The sequence below is a fragment of the Ctenopharyngodon idella genome, chromosome 11 (assembly GCF_019924925.1).
Source record: "Ctenopharyngodon idella isolate HZGC_01 chromosome 11, HZGC01, whole genome shotgun sequence".
Taxonomy (NCBI): domain Eukaryota; kingdom Metazoa; phylum Chordata; class Actinopteri; order Cypriniformes; family Xenocyprididae; genus Ctenopharyngodon; species Ctenopharyngodon idella.
In genome coordinates, this window is record NC_067230.1 from 14,580,173 (window position 1) to 14,604,269 (window position 24,097).

Sequence of the window (24,097 nt, forward strand, 5' to 3'; positions counted from 1 at the left end):
CATTACAAAGGTATGAAGTCTCCTTTTGATTTTGCGTGTTGTCATTTGCACGCCCGACACAAATTACAATATTACTGTTGCTGGAGCATCTATATCATAAAAAAGACACTGTAGATTGACAGTAAACCTTTAGAACTTTTAAATGATATAACTTGTTATCTTTATTAATATATTAGATAGTATCTAATCTTTATTAATATTTTAGGTAGCGTCTAAGATCGATAGATAGCACCTCAGTGGCGCCTCAGTTCCAACCACATACTGCCTCTTTGCCCATTTTCTGTTATCCAGGATTGACACACGATGACGCACTGCCAAGATGGCAGCGGCCGCTTTTTTGCTTCAAAAATGCTCTTCAGAAATCTACAGGTGACGTCACAGATACTACTTCCATATTTTTTTTACAGTCTATGGTCTGGACCGCCCAAGAGGATGTTTGACTGACATGTAACGCAACCAATCACAGTTCGTTTTGTTCCGCGTCATGTTTAGGGGCGTGAAAATGTAAAGTCGATGTCCCTACAATAACAGACCTGCGTGCATCTACTAAATTATTCATTCAAGAACGTGCAACAGTGGATTCGTGAACTTCACATACTTTTGAAAATCCAGCGTTAAGTTGATCCTGGTAAGCGCTAATTGTCACAGTAAACACGACGGCGTTCTATGAGGGGTTTGGCGTCACGGCATTTGTTTCTAGGCAGACCGTTAAAGAGTGCGACACACACGTCTCCCGGACATCCTGTAGAATTCAACCAACCAGAGGACAACTTCGAAATTCCTGAAGTGTTTCCAGATAAGTGTGCCATATGCATCATTCTTTCAGCCAACAGTCAATGGGTGTGACGTCTGAGGCTGAGACTAATTGAACATTAATATCATGAATACCAGAACTATCCATTGCAAAATGTTGCAGTCCATAACTTTTTTTTGGTTAAAAATTATCCCAAATCTAATTTTGAGCAAGTATATAACCAGCCAATGTTCAAAACTATCTCCTTATCTTCGCCCGATTCACAACGGTAAACTTGTAATAATGTTTTCTAATTCGAGTGGTACTGGTAGGTTTCCGCGGAAAATTCGTCTTTGCGTCATTACGTCACGTCTGTTTACATAATGTAGGCTATATCATGTGAGGATGCTGCAGATGGATCATTTATAGCGTTTTCTCACAACAGCTGGAATAATTCAATTTATCATTCTGATGGCGGATTGTATGGTATGACAAATTAACATTAGAGATTAGACTGAACATAAATTGAAATCTACAGGGAACGCTAATACACACTAAATACACAATGCTGATGTTAACATTAGCAATTTGAGAACAAAGTATAACAATAATAATAATTTGCACGATTTTATGTGATTTGAGCTAAGCGATTGTTAGATTTAATCAGCATTGGTAGCGATTTATTGTAATACTTTTTTTCTCAGCTGGTCAGAACTAAAGTGGCAGATTTGCTACTTGAAACGGGAAGTTTTACATCCATTCATATTAACAACAACAACAACAAATCGGACAATACACCAGCAATTTAGTGATATCCCCGCAGTTGTGTTCTTGACCTGTCTTGAAATAAAATCTGAGACAGAGACAATACTGAATGCATGCGGTCTTGAGTACAACACCACTTATATTTGTTTGCATCAATGCATCTTTTCATATTTGCAAATTCACTGTGAGGTTTCAGTGGATAAAAATCTAACACTGTATAACACTGCCTCCTAGTGTTCATATTTTAGTCTTTGTTTTCATTCTGACAGGTTTGTGTTTTTCTTCTCTGACAGCAGTTTGAATGGTCATAATTGTTGTAATTATTACAGTGCCTGATTTAGCTTTTCACAGCCATAGATTTAAATCAGAACAAATTCTGATGTCTGGGGCATAAAAACAATAATCATGAGGAACCAGAAGCAATTATGTGAGTTTTTGCTGGAACCCACAAACAGTACAAGAGACAAAGCGAAGTTAATTACAAAATGAAACAAAGGGCAGTCAGACTGCATGTCTTTCAATGTCCTAGTCACACTGTTATAACTATTAATACGCCACAAAGGACATTTGTGAATCATCTGCATCTTTGTATTATGACTAAATTTAGACAGAGGAGAAATACATCTTTTTTTATAGAGCATGTCTGTAAAACATTTTAAACCACCAAACTGAAGTATTAAAGCCTTGCCAATATCATAAGCTGGTTATTTAAACTAATATTAATTTTATTTTATTTTATTTAATCTTTAATATTTTATATAGTGAAAATGGTGCACCAAATTAACCATAATCTACAATGTACTGTTCTTCTTCTAACTTCTCCATTATATTTAAACTAAGTACACAATAGGTTTCATATGAAGACAGGTATAGTGTGTAATCTCAGAGTTTAGCAGGCCATTTGCAGTGATAAAGGACGGATGCCACCAATCAACTAATGGCAACTAATCATCCAAATGGCATGAGACTTTGTAACGCTGTCAACACTTTCTAGATCTACAAAAAAAATAAATAAATAAATAAATAAATAAATAAATAAATAGATATATATATCATAAGAATGGAATTTCAGTTTGGACAGAATTTACAAAAATATACTAATTTTAAGACAGTTTTGAACTGCATCATTTAACCAGTCAGCAAAGTCAGTGCTAAAACAAGCATTGTAATTGAACTAGGCCTTTTTACTTTTTTGCTTGACTGAGAAATAGCTAGTCTCTCAGAACTGGGGAAAATATGCTGTCGTGAAAATAATCTCAAGATGCAAAAAAAAAAAAAAAAAACTTGCTTTAAAATAGACTTAATTTTTATGCAAAATATAATTATGTAGTTTTTTCTCTCTCTCTCTCAATGGCTCTGGTACAAACCTTCCCTATCTATGTTGCAAATCCCCGCAACATACACGAGGGGGCGGTACATTATACATACATGCGCCCCCACGTGCGCTTCTTTCCGTGTCTCATTAGTGCGCATGCGGGGAGCCGTGACCGCGCACTTGTGTGAGACGTTTGAAACTTCTCGCCGGTGATTAGCACAGCACTGCAACCTACAGCTAACGGTAAGAACCTTTATATCCCCTTTCTCTTCTGATTATTGATAAATCCACTCTCTATTGTCTACTAGTCGTTATTAAACAACGAGATATTGAATTATCTTGTTTGAATGTTAACGCACGCAGCGCGCGCTGTTAAAGTGAGGTCGAGAGTTAGCTCTCGAACTAACCACATAACAGATTACTTTACATGATGGAGTTTTCCGCCTTACTTTTACTAAATGAACCCCATTTGACTGTTTCTTCAACGTTCTACATGTTGGTAAAGAAAATGCCGAAACGCTGTTAAGTGTGACTATTAGGATGACTAGCATTTCAGTATGCTAACAGCTTTAGCACGTGAATCATGGCCTGAGCTTCTGTCTTAAAACTCTGAAACATCCAAACTGATACCGTGGACACATAAACCAGCAGTCTACCACACACAGATCATAATGTAGTGTTTATTCATAAATGCAAGAGAGATACCTGTCAGGCCGCGATAGTAAGCTTCGCTCAGAGCAGGCCACGAATGCGTGTTTCCAGCTGTCAAGATTATAAATATCAACAGTTTTCACTATCAAGATACGGGATATGCAAAAGAAACATTAAAGAGTAAGCTTACGTCGAAATATACTTTATAAAACAGGTCTTTAATTCATTCAAATAACGTTGCTTGAGTTTACTTGAGCATCAGCAGGGTGTTCTGTTCTCAGAATGACTGGATTTTAATAAGTATTATAGTGATTCAGTTAGCCTATACGGAAATTCCTTGCTGTGATTGAATATTTTCTATAATTTTAGTAGGTTTATTGTTTTATTACCATCTCACTTCGTCATTTCTCATACATGTTTTTATTTTTGTAGCAATCATGGAGCTCAATGATGCAAATCTCCAAACCTTGACCGAGTATCTGCAGAAAACACTAAGCCCTGACCCAGCTGTGAGACGGCCAGGTATTCATTCACATTTCAGAAAATAAAATAAAAAAATGCATTTTCTTTGGATTTGACCCTGATAAGGTATGTTTGCAGGACTCAACACTAAGGATTTTCTTCTACTGGCCCGATCAGGCCAATACATTGTTTTGTTTTTGTTTTTTTTACAAAAAGTTATTGTTTTTGTTGTTTTTGACCCTTTTCACATTATAATTAGTGCTGTCAATCGATTAAAAATAACTAATTGATCACACATTTTTTTTCTGTAATTGTGATTAAAACGGTATTTTTATACTGTAATAATTTCAGTTACTCTCCAAATTAATGTAGAAACAACTTAAAGACAGCATATTTTAAATATTGTTTAATGGCATCTTTTTATGAATGAAGACTTAATACTGATGTCTCTATGGCCCTGTTTTATAGACCTGCGCGGGACAAATTTTTATAATAAAAATTTTTTATATTGTCCCGCTCCCGCCCGCGACATTCATGTTTTGTCCCGCTCCCACCCGCAAAATCCCGCATAAGAGTAGCTTATATAGATTTTTGTCCGTACATCCAAGAAATAAGTTGTTGCCACAACATCCCAGCATAAACGCTTCCGATAAAATATTTGTTATTAAAGCATCAACATTCACAAACCACAGTTCGTTTTAACCGAAACGCAAACTGCTGCATGTGTGCATGGTTTGGTGTGGCAGAATGCATGCAAAGAGCGCTCCCTTTATAAAGCTGACATCTCAGTTCATCGCGATCTCACAAAGCTCTGTTATAACACAGTGAATATATGAATAATAAATCTTTCATAATGTTTACACTTCTTGCGTTATAATAATAGGATTCATGAGCGTGCAAATTTTAGCACTGCATAAAAACTCTTGCGTGGTGAGAGGATTCTAACAAACACCTGATTGTGTTGCGTCTCAGAAATCAACAGATGTGTGTCATTGCTCAACACTGCAAACACAAGTTATAAATAGAATCTCGCATATGCTTGCGACTGTAAATTGTTTTTTTTTATATTAGTTATTCTTGTTGCTTTTTTGCAATATATGAATAACAATTTATTAGTTTTTAGATATTTTATGTTTAGATATTTCTGTTTTGCGGGAGTCCCGCGAATCATTTGATTCTATCGCAACCCACACACGAGTAGTGTCTCACCGCACGCGCCCATCAAATCTTGTCCTGCGCCGCACTTTGTTGCTTTAGATCCCGCGGGAGTGCAGGTCTCTACCCTGTTTCCACCTGGTATTAAGATGTGTTTTGGTCAATCGGATCACAAGTAGACGAGGGAGACACATTCCTGTTTACACCTGGTGTTTTAATCCTTCTCTTTTGTCCACTTTCAACCACTTCTTTCCTGATTTCTTTCAGGGGAGGGTGTGTGGGTGGGTAAATGTATGGGTTTTTTCAGATCTTTCAATCTAATGGACAAAAAATAAGCTCGCATAATTTACATATGAACGCGCAGAGAGAAGACGGGAAAACATGGAAAGCATTGGTTTTCTTTTCTGCTCTGACAGCCACAAGAACAGCCACCGCTGAACGTGGTGAGTGTGTGTTAGAAATCAGGAGTGGCGAGAGAACATTGTATGTTTTTTATCTTCAAACCAAACTTGGGTCTTCAGCCGACAAAGTTTAAATCCCGTCTGGCTAGTGCGCTTCCCATAATGTTTACACGTTAGGTTAGTATAGGCGGAGAGTAGGCGGTCTTGAGTGTTTCCACTACGAAAGAAATCCAGCAAAAGCAAAACTGTTTGGAAGTGGTTGAAAGTGGACAAGCTCAAAACGTTTTACACCCCTTTAACGCCTGTATTTAGCGTCGTCCACTTGTGATTCGATCGACCAAAACGCATCTTAATATCAGGTCTTTCAGCAAGGCCTGTGCTCCAATAACCAGAAAAAAGAGAATTATATATTTTTAAAGTCAGGGCGATCATCATTTTCATGATTGATTGTTGCTGTCACGTTTGAGTACTTGAGTACTCGTGTCCATCCCTAGTTTTGTGATAACGGAGATGGAATGTAAATGTAGAATTTACGCAACTGAAAGAGCAAAAAGTGGAGCTAAGAGACAAAATCTCCTATGACAACTTTCAGTATTACATATCATCGAGGCAGAGAAAATAACAGCCCTGCAGACAACAGGTAAATGCCGTTATCGCTGTTTTCCATGTTTGTGAAGTAAATATGTCTACACGACTTTTTAAAAATGCCGGGTGCCGGTGTTTGACCAATTGACCAATTGTCACTGATAGTTCCTATAGTGCTGGTTTAGACCCTACTCTGAAGTAGGAGCTAATTTAGTTCTGCCAAAAAGAGTTTCTAGTTCCTGCGGTGCGGTACTTCCCCCAATAGTTCTAGGAGCTATGAAAAGGTTCCTCCGGTGCGAAAAGCCCCTTTTAAGACCAGCCGCTGTCGAACATGGCTGAGATCTCACGCGTCTCATTTTCTTACAATTATTTAAGTTCATTTAAGATGTTATTTAACTCATTTAAGATTGCTCTTATGAGGATACTCGACAAACACTTGAATTACTAAATTGAGTTGTTTTTTGCTGCTTATTGTGCTTAAACAATCAAATAAACACAAAATAATGTCAATCCCGGTCTTGGTGAGTATTTACATAAACAGTCAGTTATGTTTTAAGTGAACATACAGAGAAAGAAAACGCATGTGTAACAGTATAATGGATCCATGCGTCAGGTCTTAAAGTGACAGCAGCCTAATATCCCTGCTGTCAAATTGATATTGAAAATATCTATATGGCAGGTTTTCCCCCATGTTATCTGTCAAAATTGAGTAACTAGTAACTTTGGAAATCCACTAGCCACAGTGGCTGGTGAGCAAGAAAGTTAATGTCAAGCCCTGGCAGCAGGTATATTAAGCTGCTGTCACTTTAAGACCTAATGCACAGATCTAAAATACTAACATGCATCTGGTTGCCTTTGCTCACTTAAAACATAAGCAAGGAGGTTTGCAAGAATATTTACCAGGATGGGCATTTTGACACAATTTTGCAGATGATAAACGTGTAGATGATAAACTTTCGTGGCTATGCAGCCAGTGACAATTTCAACTGTCCCGAGCATAGCCCTGATTTGTGATGAAGAGATGTGTTTACCAGGTGAAGAAAACATGAAATTAATGTTTCCTTGTGTTTTTGCTTCTCTATCTTTAGCTGAGAAATTTCTGGAATCAGTGGAGGGAAACCAGAACTACCCCATTTTACTGCTTACAGTATTAGAGAAGTCCCAAGATGATGTCATCCGTGTGTGTTCGGCCGTCACCTTCAAGAACTATATCAAAAGAAACTGGCGCATAGTGAGTGCCCTGTTAGGTTTAGTTCACTACAAAATTCAAATTTCCTGATAATTTGCTCACCCCCATGTCATCCAAGATGTTTGTCTTTCTTCAGTCAAAAAGAAATTAAGGTTTTTGAGGAAAATATTCCAGGGTTTTTCTCCATATAGTGGACTTTATGGGGGTACAACAGGTTGAAGGTCCAAATGTCAGTTTCAGTGCAGCTTCAAAGAGCTCTACACGATCCCAGACGAGGAATAAGGGTCTCATCTAGTGAAACAATCGGCCATTTTCTTTAAAAAAAAAAAAAAAATTATATACTTTTTAACCGTAAATGCTCATCTTGCACTGCTCTGCGATCTGCCACGCATTACGTAATCACGTTGAAAAGGTCAAGCATGACGTAGGCAGAAGTACCGAGCAAGTGTTTACAAAGTGAACCTGTCCCAAATGGCACACTTCATGTGCACTTTAGATCTTATGGACCTACAAAAATATATAAATTATTTTTTAGAAAATGACCAGTTGTTTCGCTAGATAAGACCCTTATTCCTCGTCTGGGATCATGTAGAACCCTGAAGCTGCATTAAAACTGACATATGGACCTTCAACCCGTTTGTAGCCATTGAAGTCCACTATATGGAGAAAAATCCTGGAATGTTTTCCTCAAAAACCTTAATTTCTTTTCGAATGAAGAAAGTAAGACTTGAACATCTTGGATGACATGGGGGTGAGTAAATTATCAGGAAATTTTAATTCTGAAGTGAACTGATCTTTTAAAGCAGTCTGTTGTGTGATAGGTGGATATTTAATGTGAATGTGTGTATGTTCTCTTCAGATTGAGGATGAACCAAACAAAATCTCTGATCCTGATCGGACTGCTATCAAAGCCAACATTGTAAATTTGATGCTGACCAGCCCAGAGCAAATACAAAAACAGGTACACATTTCAGATAACCCACGAGAAGCAGTGGATAGAATAAAGTTGCTTTACCTACGTACTTCTGCGGTTACTCTTCTGTTATTTGGAATGAGTGCTGCAGATGTAAAATGCACATTACTGGGTTTTTGATAAACCATATTGCTGTAGTCTCTAGATCAGTGGTTCTCAACCAGGGGGCCAGGGCAAACTTCAGCAGACTTCAAAGGCGGCCTCAAGATAATGATTTAAAGTAAAACAAAACAAGTACTGAAATAAGCTGCAACAACTACAAAACAAAAATCAAGATACTTGTTTTAGGTTGCCCTTTCAATGGTTGTTTCTGAAGAACCAAGATTCCCTCAGTCTGCGGGGCTCGTCAAATTTCTAAATCCCTGGTGGTCTGTTTGGTTACTGACATTCTTCCAAATATCTTCTTTTGTGTTCAGCAGAAGGAAATTCATACAGGTTTGGAACTACTTGACACTTAAACTGTGTCCTGTGCACTTGCTCTAGAAATTCTCTTTTCTCCTGGATTTAATGTTGTCAGAGGTTATCTGCGGTAACTGCAGTTTCTTTCAGTGTTTTCCCTTCGTTTGACCTGAAACACTGTGTTCGTGATCATTCAGTTTGAAATGTTGACTACACAGAGGTTTTTGAGATTATCTGTCGTGCCATTTTCTCTGTTTTTACAATTCAGTGCAGCCTTTAGCCACTGCCTACAATGCTGGAAACAGGAAATAACTTGCTCTCGCTAAATATTTACCCTTTGAATTCTTGCACCCGGGAACATTACATTATTATGACTTAAAAGCTTGATAAGTGTTTCCAACTAAAGCATGGCGATATTTGACTATGATAAGCGTATTCGTAGCAGACTGGTGGGAGTGGCCTTGGATGGCAACATTCCCAGTGCATTATGGGTGTTGAAGTTTTCCTACCTATTTGCCAAAAGGGAAGACAACTTTTCTTTTCTGTTTTCTCTATTCAGGTAGTCAACTTTCTTTATTCAGGTAAAATAGTCAAAGTTGGCAGCCAACTTTCATTGAAAGCCCATTTTGCCACCGGTGAAGTACCCTCTTAATCCAATTCACAATAATAATAATAATAATAATGAATCAAAATTCATGTGTACTTAAAGGAACCAAAATAAAAATATGAAATATAAAAAATATGAAAATTATAAAATAAAGTACAATCTTACAAAAAGTTGCAGCAAAAAAAGCATGTTCTTTGAAGAACAAAAACACTACATGGAACAAGTGGCAGATCTGTTAGTTTGCATTAACACTCCAAGACTTAATGCACAGTTCTATTTTGACTTACTGTATAAGTTTTTTTTTTTTTTTTTTTTTTTTTTTTTTTTTGGTCCTGTCCATTCCCATGGTAATCCCGTGCAATCATCGCATTTTCACATTCAGTCCAACATTTAAAAGCGGCTGTCAATAAGGTTGGGTATTGTTTGGGTTTTTTTACAATACAATACCAAATCAATACTTTTAAAACGGTCCGGTGCCTGGACCGAAACTTGTATATTTATTAAAAAAAAAAAAAGCCACAAAATGACAGTATCAGTGTCACATTTTTATTTTAGTTATATAAATATAAGTAAATACAAAACACAACAAATTTACATTACATAAATTCACAATAAAACCTAAGCCACCTAACCCAACTACAATAACTTAACACTAAATAACAGTTACAGCACTAATAACAGCAAAGTAGTCGGTATTATGCTACAAACCAGCTTCAAATTTCAGCATTTCTTTTGTAGACATATGACCACATTTGCCTTCTCTGGCAAAATACGACACCTCTCCCGACTTATTGCATGTCCTGCACAAGGTGACCATTATTTTAGAACACATTTCCTTTTTTCCATGGCGACACGTCATGCTCCTCATGTGACGCACCCCAGCCACAGTAGTGCTGTATGACTGATGTATCGTGCTTTTTTTTTTTTTTTTTTTTTTTTTTTTTTTCCCCTCACAAAGTTTCACAAACTTGTTAACTATATCATGAACTCTGATATTCCAATTCTCATAAGTGAATGTTTTGTCATTTAAAACCCTTTATAATGATCATGTTAGTTGATCTATAATAGGCGATGGGTGCCACCATGTTAGTTTGCACCTCAATTCAGAGAATTGTATCTGTCAGTTTTACATCACGTAAATTCATCCACTTCTGCTGAAATACATGAAAGTGACTGGTGAACTGGGAGAAGAATACATTAATTATATAGTTACCTCCACAATGTGTATCTGATATGAATAAAACCGTCAAATTATAATTATTGCTGCTCTAATAGACATCAGTGTCTATTTAACTTTAAATGTATTTTTTGCTAGTACTTATGTGCATTTAAATGTCTGAGACCTAAAATAAACATTGCAGTTAAAAACACTGCGTAGTTGTGATGTGCTGAGTGCATCCATCTCTGGCTCAGCACCAGCTAAAACGTATAAGCATGTTTAAATTAGCAATTGATCACGTGATGCACTGAATATTTCAGTCAGCAGCTCAGGCATTTAAGGTCCAAAATGAGTCACCGAAATCTGCATTCTGATGAATGTAAGAACAACACTACTTTGAGTCATGCAGCTACTGGGCTACCCTGCATACCCGCTCTGTCAAAAATAGTCTGAATATAAACCCTTATATAAGGCATACTGTAGTGATACTGTAGGAACAAAAAAAAAAATCATGATTTGGAGATGGATTAATGTAGTCGCTCATTATATAAATTTTGTAAATTTTGAACAAAGTTACATGGTGTACCTTTAACATTATCACAAAATATATATATATATATATATATATATATATATATATTTAAAAAAAAAAATTTTATATAATATAAAGTCAGCAAACATAACATGATATCACTAATACTCAATGTATCGCCCAGCCCTAATTGTTGTGGACAGCGGGAGTCAAAAGGTTGAGCACCACTGCCTCTAAGAACTGGGTTGGGAAACGCTGCCCTTGTGATCTGTTGATGTAAACTGACATGCTGGTTACTATGCAGCGAGGAGCAGTAGATATGACTTATTTTCCCTTCTGCAGCTGAGTGATGCAATCAGCATCATCGGGCGAGAGGACTTTCCTCAGAAATGGCCGGATCTCCTGACCGAGATGGTGAACCGCTTTCAGAGCGGAGACTTCCACATCATCAATGGAATTCTTCGCACAGCGCATTCCCTTTTTAAAAGGTATTTGAGACGCATTGGAATAAGATGAATGCAACGTTGTAGTCCTTTTACATGTGTTTTTTAATCTCCAGTTAATAATGTATGTTTTAGACCCTTTTTTACTTGACCTTTACTTAGTGTCATGACCCACCGCCCCTGTGTAAAAGCAGTGGGAGAGTAGAGGGTGGGAAAAGGGGAGAAAACAACCAATAAAACACAGACCTGCAACACTCATTATACAGACACATGAATATTAAAATATGACCATGGAGGGAAAAAAAGAGTTTTGGTGTTTTCAGTGATGTGCAGCCTGTACATATCTGTTCACATCTCCAAAAATGTGTTTTGGGGTTTCATGACCCTTTAAGTTTGATATCCATATATATATTATGTGCATCATCTCTGTTGTCTTTCAGATATCGCCATGAGTTTAAGTCCAATGAGCTGTGGTCCGAGATCAAGCTAGTACTGGACACTTTTGCACAGCCTCTCACTGAACTTTTCAAGGTGATGTCAGTGAGCGGTTGTAATCTTGTGATTATTAATTTCTATATATGATATAATCGTTACGTCATGTGCTATGAAAATTCAAATGTTTTTTTTTTTTTTTTTTTTAAGGCTACAATTGATTTGTGTCAAACTCATGCAACAGATGTCAACGCCCTGAAAGTGCTCTTCTCTTCTCTAACGCTTATTTCAAAACTTTTCTATAGCCTTAACTTCCAGGTAAGTCTTGCACTCATTCCTTGCATGACATCTTTTTTCACTTTTGTATATTCTTTGCCTGTATTTCCAATTAACATCTTGTTTTTCCAATCTCTTCAGGATCTTCCAGAGTTCTTTGAGGATAACATGGAGACTTGGATGACAAATTTTCATAACTTATTGACCTTGGATAACAAGTTGTTGCAAACAGATGTGAGTTTGCGTTCATGTTAAAATGATGACAGTTGCTCATAAATCTGATTTTTTTTTTTTTCTTTTAACACTGAGATCAAATAACCAACATTAAGAAACTAAAATGAAACTTTTGCTGTAGGATGAGGAGGAGGCTGGTCTGTTGGAGTTGTTGAAATCTCAAATCTGTGACAACGCAGCACTTTATGCTCAAAAATACGACGAAGAGTTCCAGCCCTACTTGCCTCGCTTTGTCACAGCTATCTGGAACCTGCTGGTCACAACAGGTCAGGAGGTCAAATATGACTTGGTAAGTAGATTGTATTTAACATAGGGCTGCACAATTTAACACGATTAAACTGCACACGATTTGGCAAAGGCTGCGATTATTTTATGTGCAGCTGGTCAGAGCTGTAGGGCTCTGTGATTAGTAGTAAATGCTTCTCCTTCTGAAAGCCAGAGGGCGCTCTTGCACAGAAACTCCAAATATGCCCTGATAACAAGTCATTCCAGGAAATCCCTATGGGCATCATATTATCTCTGTAGCTGAAAAAACAGAAGATTGAAATGCTTTGATTAAACATGACTAATAATCACACGACTACCTTATTCTGTGTAAGAAGCCATAAAAAAAAAAAAAAAAATCGCAGCCTTTGCGATTTCATAATCGCTCTAAGAATCGTGTTTAAACACGAGTTCATTGTTTTTCGTATCGTGCAGCTTTAATTTAATATGCATATTGTTTTTATACATATTGCGAGTTGAAAAGCTTCAAGACTTTAAAATAATGTCTGCCATTAGATTCTTTTCAGTGTTCATAGTGTTGTTAGTTTTCTCTTTAACAGTGCCTGATAATATGATGTCTGTTGTAGCTTGTGAGCAATGCTATCCAGTTTTTGGCGTCAGTGTGTGAGCGGCCGCACTATAAACATCTCTTTGAAGACCAGAATGTTCTCACCAGTATCTGTGAGAAAGTCATCGTTCCCAACATGGAGTTCAGAAGTATGTTGTCAGTTTATTTTGTCAAGGTCTTCTATTTCAGCCATTAACCAAGAAACCTTCTAATGAGATGTACCAGTAATTCAGAAGGATTTTTACACATTGTAAATTGATACTTGTATGTGAACAGGTGCAGATGAAGAGGCTTTTGAAGATAACTCAGAGGAGTACATCATCAGAGACCTTGAAGGCTCAGGTGTGTTGATACTACACTATATTGTTCAGGCACTTGGCTTTCCTGATGTCCGTACTAAATGATGCCATCTGTCCTCAGACATCGACACAAGGCGTAGAGCAGCCTGTGATTTGGTGCGAGGCCTCTGTAAATTTTTCGAGGGCCCAGTGACGGGCATCTTCTCTGGCTATGTGAACTCCATGTTGGCAGAGTATGCCAAGAACCCTGGTGTGAACTGGAAGCACAAAGATGCTGCTATCTACCTGGTGACATCTCTGGCCTCCAAAGCTCAGACACAGAAGGTGAGATGCGTGTTGGGACCAGCTATAGATGGTGTTTTGATCAAACTGTTTTACTTGGATTACTCATTTTTCTATTCACAAACTTCTCTACATTTTCATCTGAAACAGATGTAACAGATTGCATCTGATTTCTATTTATTTGTGAACTGTTGGTCTGAGACAAACTTGTACTTCTGTTTTACAGCATGGAATAACACAAGCCAATGAGTTGGTGAACCTGTCTGAATTCTTCATCAACCACATTCTAGTAGACCTGAAGTCTCCCAACGGTAATTGATGTCTCAATTAACTCTTCAGAATTTATATACAGTGCCTTTACTTGTTTTACTTTTTTACAGTTACTTTGTTTTACAGCCTGAAATCAAAACCCATTCCAAAAAAAAAACATTTTCGGCTTTTACAAATTTTGCCTTACAACGTCAAAGTAATAAAGGAAAAAGCAACAGTTCTGAAAATTAATTAAAAAAAAAAAAAAAAAACTGAAAAACAGGGTTGGAAAAGTCATCAGTCCCCTGATTTAGTGCTTCGTAGAACCACCTTTTCCTTTTAATTACAGCCATTAATATTTTTTTGATATGTCTGTAATAGCTTTGCACACTTAGATTGGGGAATATATGCCCAGAACAACCTAATCATTTAAGGATTATAAAGTTAATGTCCTTGAGTGGCCAAGTCAGAGCCCTGACTTAAGGCCCTGATATACTTCAAACGAAGTTCTTTTTCGTTTAGGAGTAAAACAAAGTTAGAAATGCGTGACCAGCGATATACTGTAATCGAACATCTGATGCCAACCACACTGCTGAGAGCGACGGTTAGATGAATATGTAAATACGTGCTGTACACTTTCTTCTCAGTAATAAAATAAACACAACAAAAATGAAAACTAAGCATTTTTATAGAAAGCATAAGAAACGCGTCTGATCATAACAACATTGGTATGTGAGCAGGAGCTCTGCAAATTAGCACTCCAGTCACGTCACGTTTATTTATATACCACTTTATTACCACTTTATTCAATAGATTGCTTAAAAGCAAGCAGCTTTACATTATCAAACATGAAAAACTGTGTTAGTGCCTCATTTCATCAGAAGCACAACTTCATTTTGTACTATAAAGCGGCTATCCAGTGTGTTCATGTTTTCACCTGCGGAGCCCTTACCTCAACAAACTCTACAGCCGAAATGAGTCAGAACAGTTCCACGTGAATGAAGCGCACTTCCTATTACGTTATTGTCACAGACCAGTGGTAGTACGAAGGTGTTTTGCAGCTGGAGTGAATTTTTCCTAAAATGACATCACATCAGTTCATTTTTCGATTTTGTTTGAAGTATATAGGGGCCTTTTAAAGAGAGAGTTCACACAAAATTGAAAATTGTCATTAATTACTCACCCTCCTGTTGTTCCAAACCTGTAAGACTTTCCCTCATCTTTGGAACATAAATGAGAATCTTTTTGATGAAATCTGAGAGCTTTCTGTCCCTCCTTAGGGGCCGTTCACATCGCGTCTTTTCCGCCCGCAAATTTATTTCAAATGTAGGATACACGCGTGGCAAGCGTGCTCATAATAGAAGCGCTGCGCATGCAATGCGGCACGCTCGTTTTTTTTCAGACACGCCTATGCTGCGGCGAGATGAAAACATCGCAACTTTTCAGAATGCCGTAAGCGCACCGCAGGTCATGTGACAATAACCAACTGATCAGCATCGGCCTTTCCGTAACAACATTCGAAAGCTCAGCCAAACAGCTGATCATAGCTGTACAGGGCGTGTTTTTCTCATCTCCATAAATATATCTAGTAGTAAACCTAATGCAAGGGCTAGAAATCAATTAATCCTTTGCTGGTACTTTCTCGTCATCGTGAAGAGCGCAGTTCACGGTTGCATAGCAACGACAGACGCCACAGGAGTGCAAGCGCTTGTGGAAAGGAGGAGAAAGCAGTGCGGCCGCGTTTTTAGACGCGATATGTGAACGGCCCCATAGACAGCTACGCAACTGACATTTTGACGCTTCAAAATGTTCATAAAGGGATCGTAAAACTGATCCATATGAATTGAGCGGTTTAGTCCAAATTTTCTGAAGAGACTTGATCACTTTATATCATAAACAGATTGAGTTTAGGCTTATATTCACATATAAACAGTAATCAACTCACATCAGCTGTGTAAATGGAAGCTCAAGCAAGTTTGAGTTTTCATCAAAAATCTTCATTTTTGTTCTGAAGATGAACGAAAAGTCTTACGTTTGGAACTACATGAGGGTGAGTAATTAATCACAGAATCTTCATTTTTGGGTGAACTAACCCTTTAAATCTAAAAATCTGTAGATGGACTTGAAGAGAGCAGTCCATTGCTGCTCATCATGGGATATGACTGAACTTGAGCAATTCTGCAAGAAAGAATGGGCAAATATTCCTCAGTCTATCTGTGCAGTGCTAGTACAGACATATCCAAAAAGATTAATGGCTGTAATTAAAGCAAAAGGTGGCTCTACGAAGTATTAAATGAATTTACAGAACTGTTGCTTTTTCTTTCATTACTTTGATGTTTTAAGGCAAAATTTGTAAATAAAGCTGGTAAAGATGTTTTTTGGAATGTGTTTATTTCAGGCTGTACGACAAATGAAGTAAATATTTCAAAGGGGTATGATGATTTTCTATAGGCACTGTGTGTATGTGTATATTATAATATAATATATTTATATTCTGGAACTGCAGTGGGATGGTATTGCTTAGAATGAGTTATTTTCTTCTTCGTCCCCTCAGTGAACGAGTTCCCAGTTTTGAAAGCAGATGCCATCAAGTATGTTATGACCTTCAGAAGTCAGGTAAGCACTTTCTTTTCCATTACATGGTGTGCTTTCCATTACACACATGTACTTCACTGTGTGTGATGGTGTGGCTTCTGTCTGGTCCTCCAGCTCCCTAAAGAGCAGCTGTTGGAGGCGGTTCCTCTCCTGGTGTCCCACCTGCAGGCAGAGAGCATCGTTCAGCACACCTATGCCGCACATGCACTCGAGAGACTCTTCACCATGAGAGGAGCCAACAACACCACCCTGTGAGTCTATCCAGTACAAGACATGAGAAGAGTGGTCATGCTCTGTTTTGTCATTATTTTAATTTCTAAACTAACCCTGTTTTTTAGCATCACACCTACTGAAATGGCACCGTTCACAGAGCAGTTACTCAATAATCTGTTCAAAGCTTTAGCAATCCCTGGCTCGTCTGAGAATGAGTACATCATGAAAGGTAATTGGCTGTTTAATTTTCACAAGACCACATAGACCATATTTGTAAACTTTTTATATTGGTTACTTTAATACTGTCCTATTTACTCTTTGACCTTTTCTGTTTGTCACCTCTCCAGCCATCATGAGGAGTTTCTCCCTCTTGCAGGAAGCCATTGTGCCCTACATCCCCACTCTCATTGGCCAGCTCACCCACAAGCTGCTCCTCGTCAGCAAGGTAAGCCAGTCAATAAATCTGCTGTCCTCAAAAGGGGGGTTTAATTCAGGTTGATGTCCAGTCAGTGTGGTCCTTGTCTAAGTCCATGGCATTGGATTCACTGGCAGGACACACAGAAATATCCGTCCATTAAAGGGGACATTTCCCAAGCTGGACTTGATCCTAAAGGCAGGACGGAACACCTCCATGCCAGTGTTTCACACACAGGGTGTGTTCAGCGTGGCACGCTAGCATATATTCAGCATACTATTTTATTAGTAGTATTTCTGTAGCATGCAAATTCTGTATGCTGAAAATAGCCACTTACTCAATAGAACTTGTAATGTAGTGAGATCATTTGCTGAATTTAAAACTTAATCATTTAAATAAACTGCTTTTATAGTAATCAATTTTTTTTATTATTATTTTAAACAGCCACAACATTGCCTTGTTTTTGGATGTGTGGGCACCTTGTTGAAATATGAGACACTTTTTATATATATATATATTTTTTTTTTCTCTCTCTCTACAGAATCCCAGTAAGCCACATTTCAACCATTACCTGTTTGAGTCACTGTGCCTGTCCATCAGGGTCACCTGCAAGGCAAATCCAGACACCGTGGGCAGCTTTGAGGAGGCCCTGTTTCCTGTGTTTACTGAGATCCTCCAGAATGATGTACAGGGTGAGTTAAACTGTTATAAAGTTGTTAAACTCTTAAGTCTAATTTTGTGGTGACTTCAACAACCGTTCAAAAGTTTGGGGTTAGCGTTTATGTTAAAAATTCAGTAAAAACAGAAATATTGTGAAATATTATTACAATTTAAAATAACTTTTTTATGTGAATATATAGTAAAGTGTAATTTATTCCTGTGATCAAAGCTGAATTTTCAGCATCATTACTCCAGTCTTCAGTGTCACATGATCCTTCAGAAATCGTTCTAATATGCTGATTTGGTGCTCAAGAAACATTTATCAGTGTTGAAAACAGTGATTTACTTAATATTTTTTGTGGAAACCATGATATGTTTCTATCAAGATTCTTTTAATAAAAAGTTCAAAAGAGTAACATTTCTTTGAATTTTTGTAACATAAATGTCTTTACTACAGTAAGTGAACTAAGGAAGCTCAATTAACCTGCTAACCAACAGTAAGAATTTTGACCAATTAATACTATCATTAAATGGTTTAAAGAGTAATTTAAGTGATTTTTCAAGATATTTTGAAAATGTTTGCACATGAGCTTTTGAGGGGGGGGAAACAGAAGTCATATGTACAAGTTGCATTTTATTATTACATTAATGTTAAAAGTTGACAGATGAAATGAAATGTTTACAAACACTAATAATAGCTAAAGGCTGTTTTAGTTCCCCTCACTCCACAGCAAATCCTTTAAGTTTAACAGTATTCGAACAGAACAAGAATGAAAAATAAAAGTACCGTTATAAATGTCAAGCCAAAACAAATTAAAGTGAAATAACTTAAAATTCTCTGTTAAAAATTTAAAAACTGTCTTTGAGGACAGTCCTGAAGCCATGTTTTTATGAGCCCTCTCTCTTGTGTCCCCTGTCCCTGCAGAGTTTGTGCCGTACGTCTTCCAGGTGATGTCTCTGTTGCTAGAGATCCACAACAACTCCATTCCCTCCTCCTACATGGCTCTGTTTCCTCACCTCCTGCAGCCCATCCTGTGGGAACGCACAGGAAACATCCCTCCACTCGTCCGGCTGCTGCAGGCCTACCTGGAGAAAGGAGCCGCTACCATCGCCAGCACAGCCGCTGACAAGATTGTGAGTGTCTTGTGAGAATTTTTTTTTTTTTTTTTTTGCTAGACTGATAGCCATAATGCAGTGGACCTCCCTTGAATACCCTCCCATGTAAATAATTTTTTTTTTTTTTTTTTTTTTTTTTTTTTTCCCCTCCAGCCTGGTCTTCTTGGAGTGTTCCAGAAACTCATCGCATCCAAGGCTAATGACCACCAAGGCTTCTATCTGCTCAACAGTATAGTGGAGCACATGCCTCCGTAAGCAATGCATTGAGGACACGTGAATAAAAAAAGTTGACATGTTTTTGTGCTCTATTCATATTTTTTATTATTTTTTTTTTTTCCTGTGGTGTTGCAGAGATTCCATCACCCAGTACAGGAAACAGATTTTTATTCTGCTCTTTCAGAGGCTCCAGAGCTCCAAGACCACAAAATTTGTTAAGAGTGAGTGATTTCTGATCGTAGTTTACTTGCCCTGTGAACACTTTACAAATCGCTCACTGTACTGAACCATCACTCTTTTCCTCTTCACAGGTTTCCTCGTCTTTATCAACCTTTATTCTGTGAAATATGGTGCCATTGCTTTGCAGGAGATATTTGATGGTATCCAGCCAAAGTAAGTTGCTTTATTATTCTAAATGTTTATTCATAATTCTGCAGTGCAGATATTGCGCAAGTCCGGTTATGTTTGTTTTTTAATTATTTGGTGAGCCTTTCTTTTTTGTGTGTGTGTGTGTCCTCAGGATGTTTGGCATGGTGGTGGAAAAGATCATGATTCCTGAGGTTCAGAAGGTCTCAGGGCCGGTGGAGAAGAAGATCTGTGCTGTGGGCATCACTAAGATTCTCACTGAGTGTCCTGCTATGATGGACACGGAGTACACCAAACTCTGGTAAGACATAATGCAGGCTTGTGGGAAAGCTTATGTAAAATGACATTAATTGGAAAATGCATTAAAAGAATGCAAATTATACATAAAAACATGTTTATCATATAAGGTATATACAAGTCATATCCGAGAAAGCTTGAAGAACCATATATTGTCGTAGTTATGAGTTTATTAGTCATGTTTAATCAAAGCGTTTCAGTCTTCTGTTTATTTTGCTGCAGTGATGGTATGATGCCCAACGGTGTAATCGCGAGAGCACCCTCTGGCTTTCAGAAGGAAGCATTTCCTACTGATCGGAGCCGTGCTTTACTGAGATGCTCCACAAAAAAATTGCAGCCTTTTTAGATCGTGATTTTTGGTTGAATTTCGATTAATCGTGCAGCCCTAATAGAAAGGACCTTTGCAGACCCCGACTTTTTTTTTTTTTTTTTTTGTTAGTTTGACCTTTTTGTCACTGCAGAATGTCATGTGGTACAACTCTCCAAATTTGTAGTTCATGATATTTATTAAATATAGGTTTTTACCTTAAACATTACTTTAAATATATTTTAAATATACTTTAAGATGTGTATACTTACTACTTTTTACTTGGTTAAACCACGTGATATGTCATGAGTCATTAATTTGAAACTTTTCTTAAATAGTATATAAAGGTTTTCAAAACCTTGTGCAACCAAAAGGTTTCAGAGGGCACATTTTTAAAGGGTCATGAAAAACCAAAACTTGTTTTTTTGAGATGTGAACAGATATGTACAGGCTGCACATCACTGAAAACACTAAAAGAACTCATTGGAAATTGGTTATTTTTGCATTTTTCGGACAATTTTCGTTCTTCCGGGTTGAAAAACAAAGTCGCAGCTATGTCACGGAATCTGACGTTGAAGCGTGCCTCCGGAGTTTGTGATTGGCTGCTGGGGCTGGAGAGGCACGATTCTACGTTATCCGGTTCTGAGCGCTTCTCTGCATTTATTCATGAGAATGAACTCTTTCAACTCGTTCACTGCACTGTATTACGCATGAGATCGCATCACGGCGGAGAATTCAAATAACATGTAACAACGTGGAGCGTGCCTGGCAGCACTTTCTGCACGGAATGCTGCGACGATTTTATCAAAGCTTGCAATGCGGATCAAAGGTTATATACAGACTAGAGTAAGTGTGTTTCAAGTTATAGACATATTTCATGTCCATAACTTGAAACCATTTATGCGCACATTTAAGTCATGTCTTCTTCAAATGAAATGAATGTGCAAAAAGGACACTGATACAGTTGTACATCTGATCATTGACATGAGGAATTATTCTGATACACAATGTAGACTGAAAATTAAAGAACAATGGACAAAGTAATTTTGCCTTTATTCTTTGTTAAACTGATGCGTGTCGTTTGTTCAGAGATTTTAGTGCTCATAAATGTAATGTAAATATTATTAGACCTTTTAAATGTTCTCCATTTCTCCCTTGATCTTGGGAGTTTGTGTTTTTTTTTTTTTTTTTTTTCCTCTCCCCTCTGTGGTCATTAATATTCATGCGTCTTTATAATAGGGCTGCACAATTAATCGCAATTTGGCAAAGGCTGCGATTTATTTTATGCGCAGCTTGTCAAAGCTGTAGGGCTCTGTGATCAGTAGTAAATGCTTCTCCATCTGAAAGCCAGAGGGCGCCCTCACGCAGAAACTGTAAATATGCCCTGCCGCCAAAGTATATGACATGCCTCATTCTAGGAAATCCATATGGGCATCATACTATCTCTGTAGAAGATTGAAACACTTTGATTAAACATGACTAATAAACACACGACTGCCTTATTCTGTGTAAGAAGCCACATCTCACAGAAGGATGCTCAACTGTCATTATAAAGTGAGTTTGGAGTAAAAACATGTTATTAAATTGTCTTTTGTTGGACAAGATGTTAAATGCTGCTCATGTCTGGAAAGAAACTCGCAGTGCTTTCAGATGGATTAGCATTTGGAGCCATAGTTCAGTGACAAGCCACGCATAAAAAATAATCGCAGCCTAAGCCAAATAATTCAAGCGTGATTTCAGTGTTATTTTTGTAATCGTCCGGTTAATCGTGCAGCCCTACTGTATAATAAGTGTTGCAGGTCTGTGTTTTATTGGTTGTTTTCTCCCCTTTTCCCACCTTTCCACTGTTTTACATGCCCATTTCTTGACTTTTTCAACTCAGAGGTGTGAACAACCAGGCTAAAACGGGGGATTTCATGACACTTTAAGAAAAATTTCTAACACGGTTTACACCAGATGTGAGTGGCGGGACACGACAAAAGTATATAAAACCCATTATAATCATTGATGCTGACTACACTGGATGCGGTGCAACATGACATTCCCGACCCGTTCTCTTTCTGACTTACTCCAATTGATTTGCGATGGCTGCTGTGTCACGTCCAGTGTAGACAGACTCAACGGTCATGACCGGTGTAGATATGGTGTTGAGGGCATGCATGTTTTAAAACAAGACAAAAAATTTTTTTTTTTTTTTTATTATTTACTGAAGACAAACTTGTATGCTATTGACCTGAACCTGGGTTATGTTCTTTAGGACTCCTTTGCTGCAAGCTCTGATTGGTCTGTTCGAGTTACCAGAAGACGACAGCATCCCAGATGATGAGCACTTCATAGACATAGAAGACACTCCGGGATACCAGACCGCTTTCTCCCAGCTTGCTTTTGCAGGCAAGAAAGAACATGACCCCATCGGAGATGCTGTCAGCAATCCCAAAATTCTCCTTGCTCAGTCCTTACACAAACTCTCCACCGCCTGTCCTGGAAGGGTGAGTATCACTCATGAGAAGGTTTAGGGATGCTGATGTAATTACTAAAATGTCTTCAGAACATGGCAGACCTAGTGAGCTGCGCTACCCAGAATACCTGCTAACTGAATGTGGTCTGTAACAGGTGCCCTCCATGGTGAGCACCAGTCTGCCAGCAGAAGCTCTTCAGTACCTGCAGGGTTACCTTCAGGCTGCCACTGTACAGCTGGTGTAGCCACACACACCCAGACTCCTTATCGCCAAGAAAGGGGGCTCCTGACACTCTGAAAACACCCAAACTGAGACGACCAGTGGACTCAACATGAGTGGAGACGTACCGCCCAGTGATGCATGGCCAGACAGAAGGAGTTTTTAAGGGTTTGTTTTAATGGATTCTGTGCGATGAATGGGACCGAGCAGGGAATGATGATTATGCTTGGGTTGAGAGGGCTGATCAACTCACTGGGTGGCCTCTGCTGATGTTGGCTTTTTCCTCTATGTATTATTTGAAGTTTATTCAACATTTTCTCTTATTGTTTAGTTTGGCGCCTCACCCAACCGTACATTCGGCAGTATTTTGAAATGTCGCCTTTTACAAACATTTAACGCACTTAGGAATCGGCAGACGTTTGGTGGCATCTTTAAAATCAGTGGGAAAAGTATTTTCCATTTGTTCTTTTTCCTTTAGTTTTGGAGATGTTTTTACTGTATAAACGAGTTTTTTGCAACGCAGAAGAAATTAACTAAAAATGTCTCCTGTTGCATGTCATTTACCATGTCTTGTCTTCATGTCTTAGTTTTGCTGCTCTAGTTGTTAATAAATAAAATGAAGCACTTGTTTAACATGTTGGTCACGTTTGTATTTGCTTTAAAAAGGTTTATGTGCCTGAGGATCTTACACATGCTGAGGAGCTGAAGACCACAATCGCTGTATTGTACTCAGCTGTTCATTACATCACACGCTAAAGCTGATCGTATTTCACAGATCACTGCATTCCAGGAAAGACTGTCATATATTGATTTTCCATAATGCAAAGTCAAGTTTTCAATCAACAAAATGAGTTTGTGTAACATATTAATTTTACCACTCTATCACTACATTTTATGTAAATTTCTGATTCATAAAAGCAATCTATTTTTTTTTTTTTTTTTTAGCCCATTGATGACTTAAAGCATGGATTACATACTTTCAAACTCGCACCACATCACATGTAGTCCATTCACAGTCCTGATACAACATGCCCTATAGTAATAACAGATTATGCATATTTAACTCTAACCCTATAGTGAACACATGTAGTTCATTAATTTTACTAACCAGCTCACTTTAATAACCTGCCCTAGTTTTGCCCTGTTACTCCTACTTGAATGTGTGTGCCTATTTTAAGCTGTTTTAGTAAATGCTACTTATTTATAACATTAAAAATTAAATATATTGTTACATTTAAAAGCTATATTACTGTTATATAGC

General features: G+C 37.8%; 1 protein-coding gene across 1 annotated transcript; it reads left to right on the plus strand.

The window, feature by feature from the left end:
• The first annotated feature begins 2,891 nt into the window (after positions 1–2,891).
• On the plus strand, positions 2,892–23,469 carry cse1l (CSE1 chromosome segregation 1-like (yeast)). The gene is made up of 25 exons (XM_051912025.1): positions 2,892–3,056; positions 3,897–3,986; positions 7,156–7,298; positions 8,116–8,217; positions 11,269–11,414; positions 11,810–11,900; positions 12,012–12,119; positions 12,219–12,311; positions 12,433–12,600; positions 13,163–13,292; positions 13,420–13,485; positions 13,564–13,766; positions 13,951–14,035; positions 16,528–16,589; positions 16,683–16,819; positions 16,907–17,010; positions 17,129–17,226; positions 17,738–17,888; positions 18,782–18,990; positions 19,126–19,223; positions 19,324–19,409; positions 19,500–19,581; positions 19,709–19,855; positions 22,416–22,647; positions 22,772–23,469. Exons 2-25 carry the CDS (start codon positions 3,902–3,904, stop codon positions 22,859–22,861), a joined length of 2,916 nt encoding a protein of 971 aa, XP_051767985.1. The 5' UTR covers positions 2,892–3,056; positions 3,897–3,901; the 3' UTR covers positions 22,862–23,469.
• The last annotated feature ends 628 nt before the right edge of the window (positions 23,470–24,097 follow it).